At 46.5% G+C, this 14,935-nt stretch overlaps 1 protein-coding gene across 2 annotated transcripts in view; it reads right to left on the bottom strand.

Annotated features, from left to right (window-relative positions):
* The window catches only part of LOC138526876 (uncharacterized), a 1,504,711-nt gene that overhangs the window by 573,725 nt on the left and 916,051 nt on the right, over positions 1 to 14,935 (bottom strand). For both annotated transcript variants that reach the window (XM_069637661.1, XM_069637652.1), the window contains exon 12: positions 321 to 413. In XM_069637661.1, coding sequence (XP_069493762.1) covers positions 321 to 413 — 93 coding nt within the window. The remainder of the gene's footprint in view (positions 1 to 320; positions 414 to 14,935) is intronic.

Here is a 14,935-nt window from a genome sequence, read left to right on the forward strand (position 1 = left end):
CTCTGGGACCTGAAAAGCATGTGGCCAGATATCAGCAGAAATGTTTACCTTTGTTTGAACACCTAAGGCGCATATATTGAGAACAATAAAAGACCACAAAGCCATTCCACTCTGTTCTTTTCTAGCAAATGCTGTCCCAAATAATATCTACTCAATGAAACCAGCATGTTTACTTCTGAATTTTCAAGAATACCCCAAGTGGCTATGTCTACAAAAGCGTACTTTTTCTGCAAATGAATCACGCTTCCCCTGCATGTACTAGGTTTTAAGAGGCTACACTTAATAAATGGAATGGTCCTGGGTTGTTTTGCTATCCTCACCTGATTCACAAGGATGTCCGACTCAGCACACGCCCCATAGGAATACTCATCGTTGTCCTCGTCTTCCAGGGATTGCAACTCTGCATTTTCTGTCTGATAAGGAAAGATCACATTTTATTGCTAGATTGCCCAGAATGCTTGGTCAATCAAAACTATAGTGTGTCTGTGCTATTAAATACAGGCTTTTGTTATTCCACAGTGGCATAGCCCTGGAGGTCAACATACAGGTCTACATGATAAGTTTCAAATGCATTTTCTATGTACAAATATTCTGCCTTGAAAAAAAGTATGCTCACACATGATGCCTGATAATACATAACACACAGAGGAAAAGATAGTTTTAACACTTGTATAAAAAGCAGGACCCCAGAAGATGTTGAGGGGAAGCAATTGAGCAAACCAGAAATGTCTCTTGTAAGGGTGTAGAAGAATCTGATACGGAGGGGCCATAGTGTTTGCTATAAACTTTTATTCACGGATGAAAAGGAAGAGAACACCCTATTTCGTCCTAACTTTAAAGGGGGTTTCCGTGCCTCAACTGAAATAACTAGTGTCAGAATGTCCAAAGCAAAAGTCCCAATGTCCAGTGTCAAAATCCTAAATCCACACTAAGATAACTAAATTAAAGGAGATGTCTTCTTGGTCCAGAGGAATGGCTTCCTGGACAAAAGGCAGTTCTTTTCTTGGAAAGATTTTCCAATATGATTTCAGCCACTCCTTGGCTGCTGGGGGAAATGTCTTCCTCTCTCTAGCCGTCCTCATTGGAGTCCCAGACCCTGGTTGGCCGCTGTGATTTCCTCTTGCCACAAACTGCACTGAAGAACAACAGCCTGGATGCACTCGCCAAGCGATAGTGGGTCCCTGACCCTGGTGTGCAGATCTGATTCCCTCTCACCATGTACTTCAACAAAGTAGAATAGCCTGGACACACTTCCCAAGCTGAAGGTGGTCCTTGACCCTGGTGTGCAGACCTGGTTCCCTCTCACCAGATACTGCGACAAAGAAGAGAAGCCCGGATGTCTCCCAAGCTGAAGGGGGTCATTGACCCTGGTGTGCAGGCCTGGTTCCCTTTCACTAGATATTGTGATGAATAAGAGTAACCTGCCAAGCACTGTATGGAACTGTTCATCAAGTTCCAATTCTCTTTATTTGGGTGCGAGTCCCAGACTCTCAATTCTGACCTCAGTTTTTCTTTCTGTGGGCTTGGTTCACTCTCCTGCCAAGCTAGAGTACAACTCTGTGCGCTTAGTTGCTTTCTTCCAACATGATTAGGGTACGAGACCCTCCTTTTCCAGCCTTCTGTATCATGCCACAACCTCCTTGAGCCATTACCGCCTTCCCAACTACCTGCGTACCTTGTGGTGTGGTATGTGCGGTTGTCGGCTCTGTAGCAGTAGCTGGGCTCGTTCGCAGGGCTCCGGTACCTTCCTGGAGCTTCCCTTGATCTGCAACAGCTCCAGGGCAGTGTGGTCTGATTAATCCAGTAGGCTCATCCCTGTTTTCCCAGCGGTGACCTCCTCCCATGTGGCCAGGGGACGGCAGCCACTACCTGATCCTGACCCTGGGGGCAGCTGTATGGAGAGGATCAAATGGGGGGAGATGACTTCTGGGAAAATATACCGACTCAATCGGGTGAGACACTGTATCACCGCCTTTCCCATGAGGAAGACCCTCTATTGTCAACTGCTTTTTCCCATTGTAGAAGAAGTAAAGAAAGCTCTTTTTCATATTTTTCTGGTCAAACACCCACTTATGACACAAACCCACAAAGCTCCAACACAACACCTTTTCCTTCTGAAATACCTATGTAAAATCACTGAGAAGAACTGTTCAAATACCAAGTGTCCAATGACACCTAAGGACTTCAACTCCCAGAATTCACCAAGTACTGGAGGAGTTTGAGCAAGGTACCAAGAGCTTGAAACACAACATGCAGTCTAGTTGTTTTTCCAAAGCACCTGTGCGCAGGACATTTAAACATGACCAGAGCACTACTGAGCGAGGCAGTGCAGGAGAAGATGTGGGCTCCTGTCCCAAGGATCATGAACACGGGAATCACGTACTGGTGTGGCAGAGCAGAGAAGGCTGCAACGTGAAAGGAAGGGATGCAGCATCAAAGACAGAAGTGCTGTGGAGACGCTGGGAGCTGTGGGAGAGGTCCTGGGCACTCGGCAGGTCAAGAAGGCAGCGTTCTCCATTCCGGGACCTCAAGGGAAGCAGGCGAGTGACCGTGGAACCTTAAAGTAAGCCAGAAGAATGTCTACACACTCCAGTGTGGAAAGCGGGTGAAAGCAACATGACGCAGAAGCGCAAACCGGAAAAGAGGCGCTGGATGACACCAGTGAGTCTACCTGAAGCCAGTAGGGACCCCGGAGCATTTTGGCAACTGCACAAACAGCAACTTGAACGTAATACGATTATTAACACTAGGAGAAGATTGTTTGAATGCAGAAAAGGCAAAATACAACCCTCAATGAGCTATGGATGCATGAAGTGCAAATGTGGGGCAAATCTTGAGCACACGTTACCGCAAACATATATCCCAAGCCAAGACCAATACATACCGTACTGGTGATACAGAGAAACTGTGAGTGAAATGCATGGGAAGGCCCTGCAAAGCAAGATACCAGGCAACTGAAACACATGAGAAGTCCTGGCAAAGCAAGATACCAGGCAACTGAAACAGATCAGAAGTCCTGGAAGAGAAGTATATCAGGCTAGTGAAAAACACAAGTGAAGACCTGGCAGGCCAGTACACCAGGCAGTTGGAGTTGCATAAAAAATCCTGGCAAGAGAGTACACCAGGCATTTGGTATTACATAAAGAATCCTGGCAGGGGAGTATACTAGGCAATTCGCAAAGCTTCCAGAAAGGTTAAAGATAGACCATGTTTTCTGAACCAAGGAAAGATTGGTGTTAAATAAAGAAAATGTTTTCTGAACCAAGGAAAGATTGTGGTTAAAGAAAGTGTTTTCTAAGCCAAGGAGAACGTTGTGTTAAAGAAAGACTGTTACAGAACTTGTTGCCTAAGTAGGAACCTTGTGAATCAAGTCAAAACACAAAGGAACTGTTAGTAAAAGAGACGATTGTCATTCTACTTAAGAATCCAGGGGAAGGGGTCCACGCTCTGGATCCAAGGCCTTCCACCTTGGAGAACATTTTTGTAGGAGCTATTCTTTCTTCAGTTGTGAACACTTTTTGCCTGTATCAAGTTGAAGATATTTCCTTATACATATGTATTGTTTTGTTTGTAGTGTGAGGGTCTGGATTTGATGTTATGGACACAAGGACGGCTTTTCAGTTATCAACATACTGACACAGACAGACTCCTTAGTTTTAGTTTATAGATCAGGAAACTTCTCTTTAGCATTGGATCAGAGAGGCATATTTCCAACCCATTTTTCATTTAATAAAGATCTCTGACAAAAAACATGATCACTGTGTGTCATTTCTCCCATGTATGACCCCTCACAGTAGTTTAAGACTTTTCCCAAGTCTCTGGGGCACCCAGTGTTTTTGTCCACCTACGGGCCGTGCGATCCTCGTTCCCTGGACCGCCCTCTGACTCTTACCTTCTTCTTGGCATCCCGTCCAGCACCTGTCTGCACATCGGGTTCCACCTAGCTCTTGCAGTTCTTCCAGGGAGGGCTTGACGATCTGTCGAGTCCTTCTTTGGTTTTTATCTTATTTCTTCAATGAATGGCTCTGAACCACTAGACTGGTAAAAGTTGTTCCAATGGCTATTCGGTATTGCTCCATATGGCCTCCTCCTCGTCTAAGTACTAAGTGCTGGTGTGCTTACTCACTAGGAATCTTCCTTATCTCAGTACTTTCTACATGACCTGCTTTAGAAAAGTATATAGAGTATTATGGTAGGAGTGAAGAGGAATGAGATGAAGGAAAAGTGGGGTAACTGTAGAAGAGGGTCTAGGGTAACGAGATTGGTGAAAATGGCATGGCGTTCATTCATCACCAGTTTAATGTTTGGGGCATTTTTAGCCGAAATGTTTTTGCCTGGAAAACTCATTGAAAAATATGGTGGAGTGGGAGGGCAAGAGAACATAAGGGTTAGGGTGGTGTAGGAAATAGGGAATACATAAGGAAGGTGAAAATACCATGTTCTCCTGATGTTGTGACTGGTCCAAAAGGGGGTTCCCCTCCCATGAGATCCACCCACTGAGTACCATCCCCAGGGGGACTATTGGGTAGCGGCCTCACCAACCTGGCCTCATGAGAAGGGGCTTTGAAAGCAGTAACAACATCATGGGATTCGTGACACTCCTCATAAAACATCCCCAAAAGTCAACCCTGTGTAGGGTAGCTAGCAAGTGCAGACTATGGATAGCCACAATAACGGGACCACACTGTGAGAGGTAAATTGACTGGAGACTGGCGTGCATTTTCACAAAAGAAATGCTCCTAGGTACAATCTGTTTCTGAGGTTCATATAGGGCAGCAAGCCAGGCATGTGGCGGTTTAGAGCAATTGCTGCTGCAGAAAAATCTAAAGGAGAACTATGTTTTAATGGACTTCTAAGGGGTTCAGGGAGCTCTTATCCTATCTCTGGGATATGATGTGGCATTTATATATCCTTGCCCCGCATGACTCAATTTCTTGTTCGCTCTCCTTCCTTGGCGGGCTTCCCTTTCACTCCACTCCCAACTTAAATTTAATTTCCTCTGTCTAGTCTTTAAATCCCTCCACGATCTGGCTCCCCCTTATCTCTCCTCTCTCCTCTCTTTCTACACTCCTTCCCGCTCCCTTCGTTCAGCTGATCACTACCTTCTCACCGTCCCTTCTCCCCAATGTGCCTCCTCCCGCTTCCGCTCCTTTCAGCTCCTAGCCCCCCTGCACTGGAACTCCTTACCTCTCTCAATCGGCTCTTTAACTACCTTTTCCTCCTTCCACACTTCCCTGAAATCTCTCCTTCTCCATTCCCCTCCATGAATCCTTCCCCACCTCTCATTCTCTCCCCCCCTTCCCTTAAATCTTCCTTATGATCCTCTCTACCCTCCCCTTCCCCCTTTTCCTCCCTCCTTTTCGTCCTTATACCTCTTCTGCTTCCCTCCTCCTTACCTTCCTCACCCCTTCCGTATTCCCCCACAGATGAATTGCTCTACCTACTGTTTTATTGGTTCGATTCATGATTGTTTATTGCTTCTAGTGTTATAATGTTCTATGTATTATGTTGTTATAATGTTAAGCGCTTTGGATGAAAGCGTTATATAAACAAATAAATACAAATACAAATATTAGGAAACAAAAAAAAAATCAAATGTCAATGCCAGCGTTTGTTGCCGGAGGGTTTTACATGCTGACATTATCACACAGATTTGAGTCCAGGCCATTTTATTTGAACGTCCCTATGCACAGTGAATTACATACATTGTAAGTATGTTAGGACCAGTGATCGCTTTAGCAAGTGGGAGAGTGACTGGGTAGGAGTGAGTTCAGGTTTTTCTCATTTTTCTCTCCTGTATGGCCAGACATCCGTTCTTTCTAGAGAATGATCTCTACTTTATATGAGCGACTACTTTCATGAGCAGAAAACCTGCTAGCTGAGAGGTTAGAAATGGGTTGCGCCTCCTGACTTGCTAGATGCCGCCCACCCCTCTCCTTCCTGCCACCCGGTAACAGCTGTACCCCTCGTTTGAACCCCCCTGTAGCCTACCCCCCGCTGTGTATCTGTTCTGATACCGCTGAAAAGCACTCCGTTATGTATCTGTATTGTTTTATACCTCTACTCCACTAAAATCAATGGGCAAAATACTGACAACGCAAGATATAGCGTACATGCTTTTTAAACTCTCATTCACACATGTTTTATAACACACAAACTAGCTTTCTCGGTACAGGTGAGAGAGGCCAAAAGCAGCCTCCATGAAGGTGGTGTCCTGCAGCCAGAATCAAAGAGGAGAGACAGCAGCATAAACTGAGCAGCTTGCAGCACCACAAAGGAAAAAAGCCAAAAATGGTGGTTGCCCCATTTAAAGGCTTCAATTGCAAACCCTGGATTTCAAACCATCCCTGCCACTGAGCAGAACACCTGTTCTTTCGAGACACTCCGGGAGAAGCTATTCAGTCCAGGTCCTTTATAAAGGCCAGCTCGAAGGACAGCAGTGAAATAGAGTTCTGCAGTGCAGGGATGCAGATTCAATAATGGTGAGGTGGAAAAAGACCAGATAAGAAGGCAAGGACTGTGGGGTGAAAGAGGGGGCTCTCGGGAGTTAGGAAGAAGTATCCCGTAAGATCTGGAAAGTGGTGGAAGGTGGAAAGAAAATGTAACCTTGAGAGTGAAGTGAAAGGTAAAGCCCAGAGAGTGGAGGAAGGTAAAACCTGGAGATTGGAAGAAAGAGGAGAGACACAGAAAACCCAGAAATCGTAGGAAGGATGAGAAAAAGAGCATTCAGAAAGTGGAGAAAGCTGAAACAGAATATCAAAGAGGACAACCAGATGGTGAGCCTGAAAGCTTACCCCAAGTAGAGAAGGCAAGTATAGCACCTAATCCCCAGGAAAGAAAGAAGAGGCTGTGGCCGTGAACAGGCAAAGGTTGTGGCAGGTGAAAAGTCAGCACACATAAAAGTGGTAGAAACCGTGACCCCGAATACACAAATCTGTAAGCTGCAAGTCCTCTCATACCTAGGGATTGTGCAGGCCCACAAGTCTGGGGTGGCGAGATAAACTCTGTGTGACTGGGAAAACTGGTTGAGCAAGGTTAAGGAAAGGCAGCAGACAGCTGCGATAATATCAGATGCTCAGCTAAGGTCAGGCTCAGGTGTTTATAACTTGGTACTATTGTGGAGAGGAGATGACATCTTTTTAAGCACATGGGAGCCTGTTAGGGAGAATTCTCCTATAAAGCTAATTTCCCAAACCTAGTGAGTCCCCCAGCAGCTTTGCTGGATTTCTGGGGTTTGTTTTTTTCTCCTGCTAAGAGTGAGACTCTTTTACTCCCACTCTGAGACATGATTTGAGGTATGTCTGACTTTTTATGTGCTTATGTGCTATGGGGTTCCTTTTTACTCCATAGGGTATCATCTGTTTTTCTGTATGTGTGGTACACAGCACCCTCAGTGCAGTACCACAGGGGTGTCACAGTGACCCCCAAACATAGACTCCATACCCTGGCACTGACTACTGTCTCCCAGGGCATGTAAAGTCACCATTGGGTTTACTAGTCCAAAATTGTGAACAGAACCAGTACAAACCATCATATTGTGGAAGTACTGGTAAAGGGTAATTCGATTGCCCCTGGGTCTGTTTTCGAGGGGGCACTGTCCCGTCCCCCCTCGTCGAGTTTCTGGCTGGTGGCAGTGGTTACCACGTGAAATATTCCACCGGAATATTCTCTATGGGATTTTCCCATTCATTTTAAACGCACCACTTTTTGGTGCAATGTTAAAGATACGCCGGTTTATTTATTTAATATTAAATCACTAGTTAGGTATTTTTGCCAGAACTCGATTCTAAAATGGCGTTCGTGTCCGTCTCTGTAACTCTGACGAAGGTCGAGCCCTTTGTTCCACTATTTTGGTGGGCTTCTCCACAGAAGCCCTCCAAATGGTGCCACTCTGTCTGGGTTCCACAGGAAGGGTGGAGGGGGAATTGGCACCCTGTACTGCATTGCCTTAGCAATCCAAGTCGCACTCTACTCTGATTGGCCCAGTGGTGAGCCGCCCGGCTCACCACTTAGCATGTGTGATTAATAGCTAGGCTGATGAATGGGGTTTTTTCTGCATAAAAGCAGGGCCTTTGGGACTGGAACTTCAGAAGTCGCCACAGGACCTAAGAATCCGAAGAGGGATGAAGCTGAGCCATCTGCAACGACGACACCACCGGTGAAGCCCTGCTGCAGCTACCTCACCACTTTCCCGACGACAAGAGAAGATCTTCTGCTGGACGAGTCTTCATCCTCTGAGCTGGTGGGACCAACCAATTCACCCTTTTTGCCTTCCAAAGATGGCCCTTGGTCGAATCGTCCGTGCCAAGCACCCCGGCGGCTGGATAGCCACTTTTTGACCGCGAATAAAAGGTCTGCACCTTTTAATCGGGAACTCCGCAGCTGGTTTCATCCCTGTGCAGTGCAACAACTCCACATTTCCTCCTCAACGAGATCTTCTCATCCCCTGGTCGGAACCATGAACCTCAACCACTGCCAGGAACAACTGCCCCGCTGGAGCTTCCTTTCTCTTTAAGGTACTGTGTCCTGCCTGGCCTCCCTTTCTACAGATTGCTAAAGGTGACCCTTAAATCCTTGGCTTCTAAACTGGGTTGGCTCCAGGCCTTCTAACTATATCTTTTGACTCATCCCAACCTCTTTTGAACACTCTGCAAAGACTTTCAGTGCACTTTAAACCGTGTGATCCTGGGTGCCTTTCGCTTGGCTCCATTTAAAGTGGGCCTGGCCTATGAACTTTGGCTCTACAGTATAACCTGCCTTTCTCCCCTTGCTCTGAACTCTTAAAAGTGCTGGGAGCTGTTTTACTTTGTGCTCTGCCTTTTCTCTCCCTTTTTAACCTAAACTATTGGTGTGCCATCTAGGTTAAGCGCTCACTTCTGTCTTAATAAATAATTGTGCTTTAACCCTGACTTGTCTGATAATTATCAAGGGAGGTGTGTATACTTACCTGACTGTGTTTTAGATTACTTTTCATTGAGAGTGCTAGTGTATTACCTAAAGTGTGTTTTAAATAAATAACTAAATACTTTTTATACCAAGCTCTGGTCAGTGTTTGTTTGCTCTACTGTTTTTTGACCCTATTGTGTATACTATGCTTACTGCCCTACTCTTCTTGGGAAAGGTCTGACTGCTCAGCCACAGCTACCAGGTAAATCTGGGTGGTACAGATTGCTACCAATTGGGTTTACTGCTGCTCCTGTAGTCTTAATCTTTTTGCAGTGTTCCCCAAGGGAACTGCACAGGATTCTGCCTAACAGAGCCTGTTATTCATTTTCCAGTGAAGTTCGGCCATCTGGTAGAGTCAGTTTGGGACTGAGTAATAAACCCGGTACAAGGGATGCTTAAGGGTAGAGTTGACAAATGGTTTATAGGTTTCAATCAGGTTCTCAGGATGTGCCCAGAGGCCATGTGTACTGATGAATTGGTAGTTGTATAGATTAGTGTGAAATAAGTTTGGGTGGATAAGATATGTATCGCCAGTTCAAATGGAACAACTTTGTTCCTCCCCCTACTCATATTGTTTAAGTGTCCTTGCAAACATTGTGTGCATCACGTTTGGGGTTAGAGGTCCCCGGCCAGCTGAAACGTGTAATGAATTATTTAAAAAGGTATAGTCCCGGATCTGTGAGCTTTTTTTGGGGGAAGGATGAATATCCACACAATTGTTTGGGTGAAAAACACTTTTTTTTTTATTTTTGCAAATCAGACATGTGGTCGTATGTGGTCAGCCAACACGTGTTTCGACCTATAGGGTCCATCTCAAGGCTAGAGCTTTGAGAATATTGCCCGATGAGTCCTAGCTTATCCAGTCCGGTATAGGTTTTCAGCTGTGAGTTTCAATAGTAGCACTCTGTAGGTCTAGGCTGGTTTTAGGTCCAGGTAGGGCACTGCGCTCTGTCGGTTCTGTGTGCAACATGTCTGATTTACAAAAATAAAACATTTCACCCAAACAATTGTGTGGATATTCATCCTCCCCCCACCCCCCCCCCCAGAAAAGTGCACGGATCTGGGACTATACCTTTAACTTCTTTAAGTCATGACCTGTTGCGCTCACCTTAGCTCTGCAGGAGCACCTGGAACCTCTTGAGGGTTGGGACAAGGGCCTCCTGGACATGCAACTGCTGTACCGGTGCTTCCCCTGTGACAGGAATACTGGAATTAGAGTGGAGTGTAACAAGATTTCCCACACCCTCCCTGTGACCCAAAACCCTTGGGACTACGCTCACCTGTGCTATAGGATAAGGACGCTCTCCATCCTGCCTATTCCTCAGGCAGAGGCATGTGTAGGAGACCAGTTGCCTCAGTGGTCGTAGCCTTGGTTCCCCCCTAGACCTGCTGCGGCGTGGTCTTTATCTGGCGACGTGGCAGAGCTCCCACCTAGTCTTTGCCACAGTCTCAATGCGTGCCTTTACGCTGTGCACGTTGTCTTTTCAGTTCCGTTAGTGTTCATGTACAATGCATATTTCTGCATTGAATATGCTGTTCTTTAGCTGCCTGGGTTTCCCTGCGCACAAGATGGTTCTTTGCAGTGTTGTATTATCCTTTCCTTCTCTGTGCGCATGCTTTTCCTTGGTTTCTTTCTCTTTGTGCGTGATTTACTATGCTTTCTTTCCGCTCTTCGTATTGGTATGGCTTTTGTAGTTTATTAAATGCAGCCTTGAATGTGCGCTGTGTTTTTGGCTTATCGTGCGCTGCTTTGCATGTGCGCAGAGTTTCTGGCTTGGTGCGCACTGCTCGATAGGTGTGCGACACTTACTGTTCTTTGTTTTTTCCACAGGTGCGGTGTGATGATGCTTCCTGACCGGAGCGGGACTCAGACTTGCAGGAGCATTCTTCAGGAGAATCCGCAGGAAAGTGAAACGATAATCTAACCCTTGAATAATGTTTCTTCTTCTTCTATTGCAGGAGCTGGTACCGGTGAGCGTTACACTGACAACCAGAGTAACGTGAAGCAAGGAGAAGTGATCTGGGTGTTTTTTATATACCTGGCCACTCCTGACCACGCCCAAAGCCTCCCTGACATATCCAATAGCTAAAGCTATGTGTGTAGTCCTCCTCTATGGTGGGGGAGACAGGAAGTGACTAACCCCCAACATTACTTATTGGAAAATGGATGTGGCACCAATTGCGCCATGCTTGGGCCCAACTATGTTTTCCCAACCCTGACACAAACTGGTATGAGCCCTCAAACAATGTCCATGGAGCCTATGTGACCCCGTGGGATTTCCTAATATGTGTGCATGAGTGCAGGGATTGGGGTTGGAGTTTCCCATGTAGCTAGTGGTTGTGACAGCACTCCCCCCTAAGGCCCTTCTGTCATGACCCATAGAACTTGCCCCTTCTGGACTTCCTGGTCCTTATCGCGACAGGGCTTGTATTCCTTGTTACTCCCAACATGGCCGTGCCAAGTGACTTGCCTCGCACCAGCCTTCACGTCACACACGGCACGTTCTATAAATTGGCCACACCCCCGTGGCCCCGTGCGTCTCAACGCTATCATTAGGTAGTGACTTGACGTGTGTGTGCTGTTCGGCGAATCCACTATTCCTAGTTTCCTGGTTCCTTCTTCCTTCCCTTCACCCCTTCCCTCTAATTCTGCTCTCAGAATCCTCATCCCTAGCGACCGCTACTTTTTTCCTGGACATCCTGGAACTGCGACCTTCCCGGAACTCTGAACACGCTCTGTAGCCGGACGAGACTCGAGCGAGCATATACAATACCCGATCCGTACACAAGAGGAATCCTCCCGCGGAACAGAGCAAGAAGCGATCCCAGGTGAGACGGGGGAGAATTATGACAGTTTGAGATGCCAAACGACCGACACTGATACTGCTATGGAGAAAGCAGTCCAGGACCTTATGCGTGGCATGCAAGAACGCACAACTGAAGTACAGAACTTAAAAGCTGAGAATGCTGCGTTAAAACAGCTTGTTTTGTCTCGCGACCCCGCTAACAAGGACAGTGTGTTACTGGGTGGAGTGGTAGACAAATATGATGGCTCGGCAAAATCCTTACGTGAATTCCTGGATTCCTGCTTGGTTCATTTTACTTTTAAGCCCTATTATTTTTCAACTTCCAGGGCGAAAGTGGGCTCCATAATCTCGCACCTCACAGGGAATGTGTTGACCTGGGCCACTCCCTTAGTCAACTCAGGAGATGCCCTCCTGGATGATTATGATGGATTCATTCAGACACTCAAGACTATGTTCGACCGCCCAGAACAGGTTTTTAGTGCTCAGGAACGGATACTTGATTTCCGACAGGGATCTCAGGATATGCTAACGTACGTTACTAGATTCAAACAACTGGCCAAGGAAGCGGATTGGTCCTTAGAAGCAAGTTTCACTCTATTTCGCAGGGGTCTAAACGAGGATATTAAGGACGAATTAGCCAGGGTGGCTCGTCCTAGCTCATTCCAGGCTCTTATGGATTTAGCCATGCAAATAGACTTCCGAATCCAGGAAAGAAAGGCTGAAAGAAGAAAGACCAAGATACCCTTTCAAACGAATTCCCTTGAGACTTCTGTAAAAACCGATCCTGCCCCAACCCCTGACATAGATCCAGAACCCATGCAAATAGGAGCCTTCCGTGGGCCTATTTCCCCACAAGAAAGGATGAGAAGGATCCACACAGGCCTGTGCATGTATTGTGCCTCAGATAAACACCTTGTTAGAGAATGCCCTCTAGCCCCTCCACGGCGTTCGGGAAACGCCAGCTCCCGATCCTAGATTGAGCGAGGTGTCGGGAGAGAGATGTTTGCTCCACATCAATTCCATCCTTGAACTCTCCTGGACAAAACAATTTGGTGATACTACAGGCCTTCCTGTCGCCCTCCAAGAACAAGACCCATCCCATTCTGGCCTTGGTGGACTGCGGAGATATGGGAATTTTCATTGATCAAGACTGGGTTGTTAGTCATCATATTCCATACGAGACACGAAACACCATGCAGCCGGTGGAAGCAATTGACGGAAGACCCCTCTCTTCAGGACCCATAAGCCTGCAGACTAAAGAGATCCAACTTTCCATAAACCATCATCACGAGCAGATTACATTTGACATCATTAAGTCAGCCCATTACCCCATGGTTTTGGGTATGACCTGGTTACAAAAGCACAATCCGTATATCAATTGGACAGCAGGATCATTATTCTTGGGCTCAGAGTTCTGTATGTCCCACTGTCTATCTCTGGATCCCTCCTCGACACCTCCTAAAGAACCACCAAGAGACCAAGAAACACCACTCATGGTTTCCAATATCATAAAAGTTCCAGAGGCCTATCAGGGATATGCTGATGTATTTTCTACAGCCATAGTCCAAGCCTTACCCCCTCACAGGCCCGAAGACTGTGCCATAGATAAAGATCCCTCAGCAGTAATTCCCTTTGGCAGAATGTTCATTCTTTCCGAACCTGAGAAAAAGGCCCTTCGGGAATACCTAGACACCAATCTTGAAAATGGCACCATAAGACCCTCGAAGTCTCCAGCGGGTGCTTTGTTGTTCTTCGTTCCCAAGAAGGATACCAAGGAACTCAGACCCTTTCCGCGACTATCGAGGCTTAAATCAATGCACACTCAAAGATCGGTACCCACTGCCCCTGATCTCGGATATCCTGGAAGCTGTGAGAGGCGCCATAATATTCACGAAGTTGGATCTCCGGGGTGCCTACCACTTAATCCGTGTCCGGGAAGGAGACAAATGGAAAACAGCCTTTAGAACACCCTTTGGTCACTATGAATATCTAGTCATGCCCTTTGGACTAGCTAATGCTCCCGCAGTCTTTCAGCGTTTTATGGATAGGGTGTTCTCTGACATGTTGTTCCTCTTCGTCATTGTCTATCTGGATGACATATTGATTTTTTCCAAGGATCCTCTAAAGCATGAAGAACATGTAAAGGCAGTACTACAATGACTTTGTGAACACAAACTTTTAGCCAAACCCAAAAAATGCTTGTTTCACGTTACTTCTGTTCACTACCTAGGATTCATCCTTAGCCCAGAAGGAATTGGTATGGACCCCTCAAAAGGTAAAGGCCATACTGGCTTGGCCTGCACCCACATCTGTGAAACAAGTTCAATCCTTCCTGGGGCTCGCCAACTTTTACCGGAAGTTTATTTCTACCTTTTCCGAGATCGTTCAACCGATTGTTGCTCTCTTGAAGAAAGACACCCCCTTTATCTGGTCTACACCGCAAGATAAAGCATTCCAACGATTGAAGACAGAGTTCACGCAAGCCCTCATCCTGGCCCAACCTGACATAAATCGCCCATTCCTAGTGGAAACGGATGCCTCTAACTACGCCATAGGAGCAGTCTTGAAACAGGAACTTGAGGATAAACTGGAACACCCCATTGCTTACCTTTCACGAACCCTGACTCCCAGCGAGACACGCTATTCCGTCCTGGAGAAGGAATTGCTGGCCATCCGCCAAGCCTTCACCGAATGGCGACACCTACTTCTGGGTGCTAGATATCTAGTTCAGGTCCGCACAGACCATCGGAATCTCCAAATTCTACAGTCGTCGGAGTGCAGGAACAGTCGTCAGGCGCGTTGGGCCTACTTCTTTGCCCAGTACCAAAAACCAAATCACTCATGTTCCCGGATCACAAAACATGATTGCTGACGCCTTATCTCGACGTCCAGACTACGTAGCCACTGAACACAAGGCCTATCCTAAGATGTTTCCCCACACTATCTTTGTAGCTCAAGCAGTCAACCTCCTGGAAGAAATCCGAGTGCAATCCCAGTCCTCTGACCTCTGGAAGGATATTTCAAGGAAGAATCCATGGAATCTAAGAGTTAAGGAAGGATATTTATTCAAGGACAATGCACTGGCCATTCCTACGCAGAAATTACAACAAAGGATAATAAACCTCTGCCATAATACCTTTCACTCCGGTCATCGTGGTATAACTAACACCCTCCGTCTCATA

The sequence above is a fragment of the Ambystoma mexicanum genome, chromosome 1q, assembly GCF_040938575.1.
Source record: "Ambystoma mexicanum isolate Mex_15411 chromosome 1q, UKY_AmexF1_1, whole genome shotgun sequence".
Taxonomy (NCBI): Eukaryota; Metazoa; Chordata; class Amphibia; order Caudata; family Ambystomatidae; genus Ambystoma; species Ambystoma mexicanum.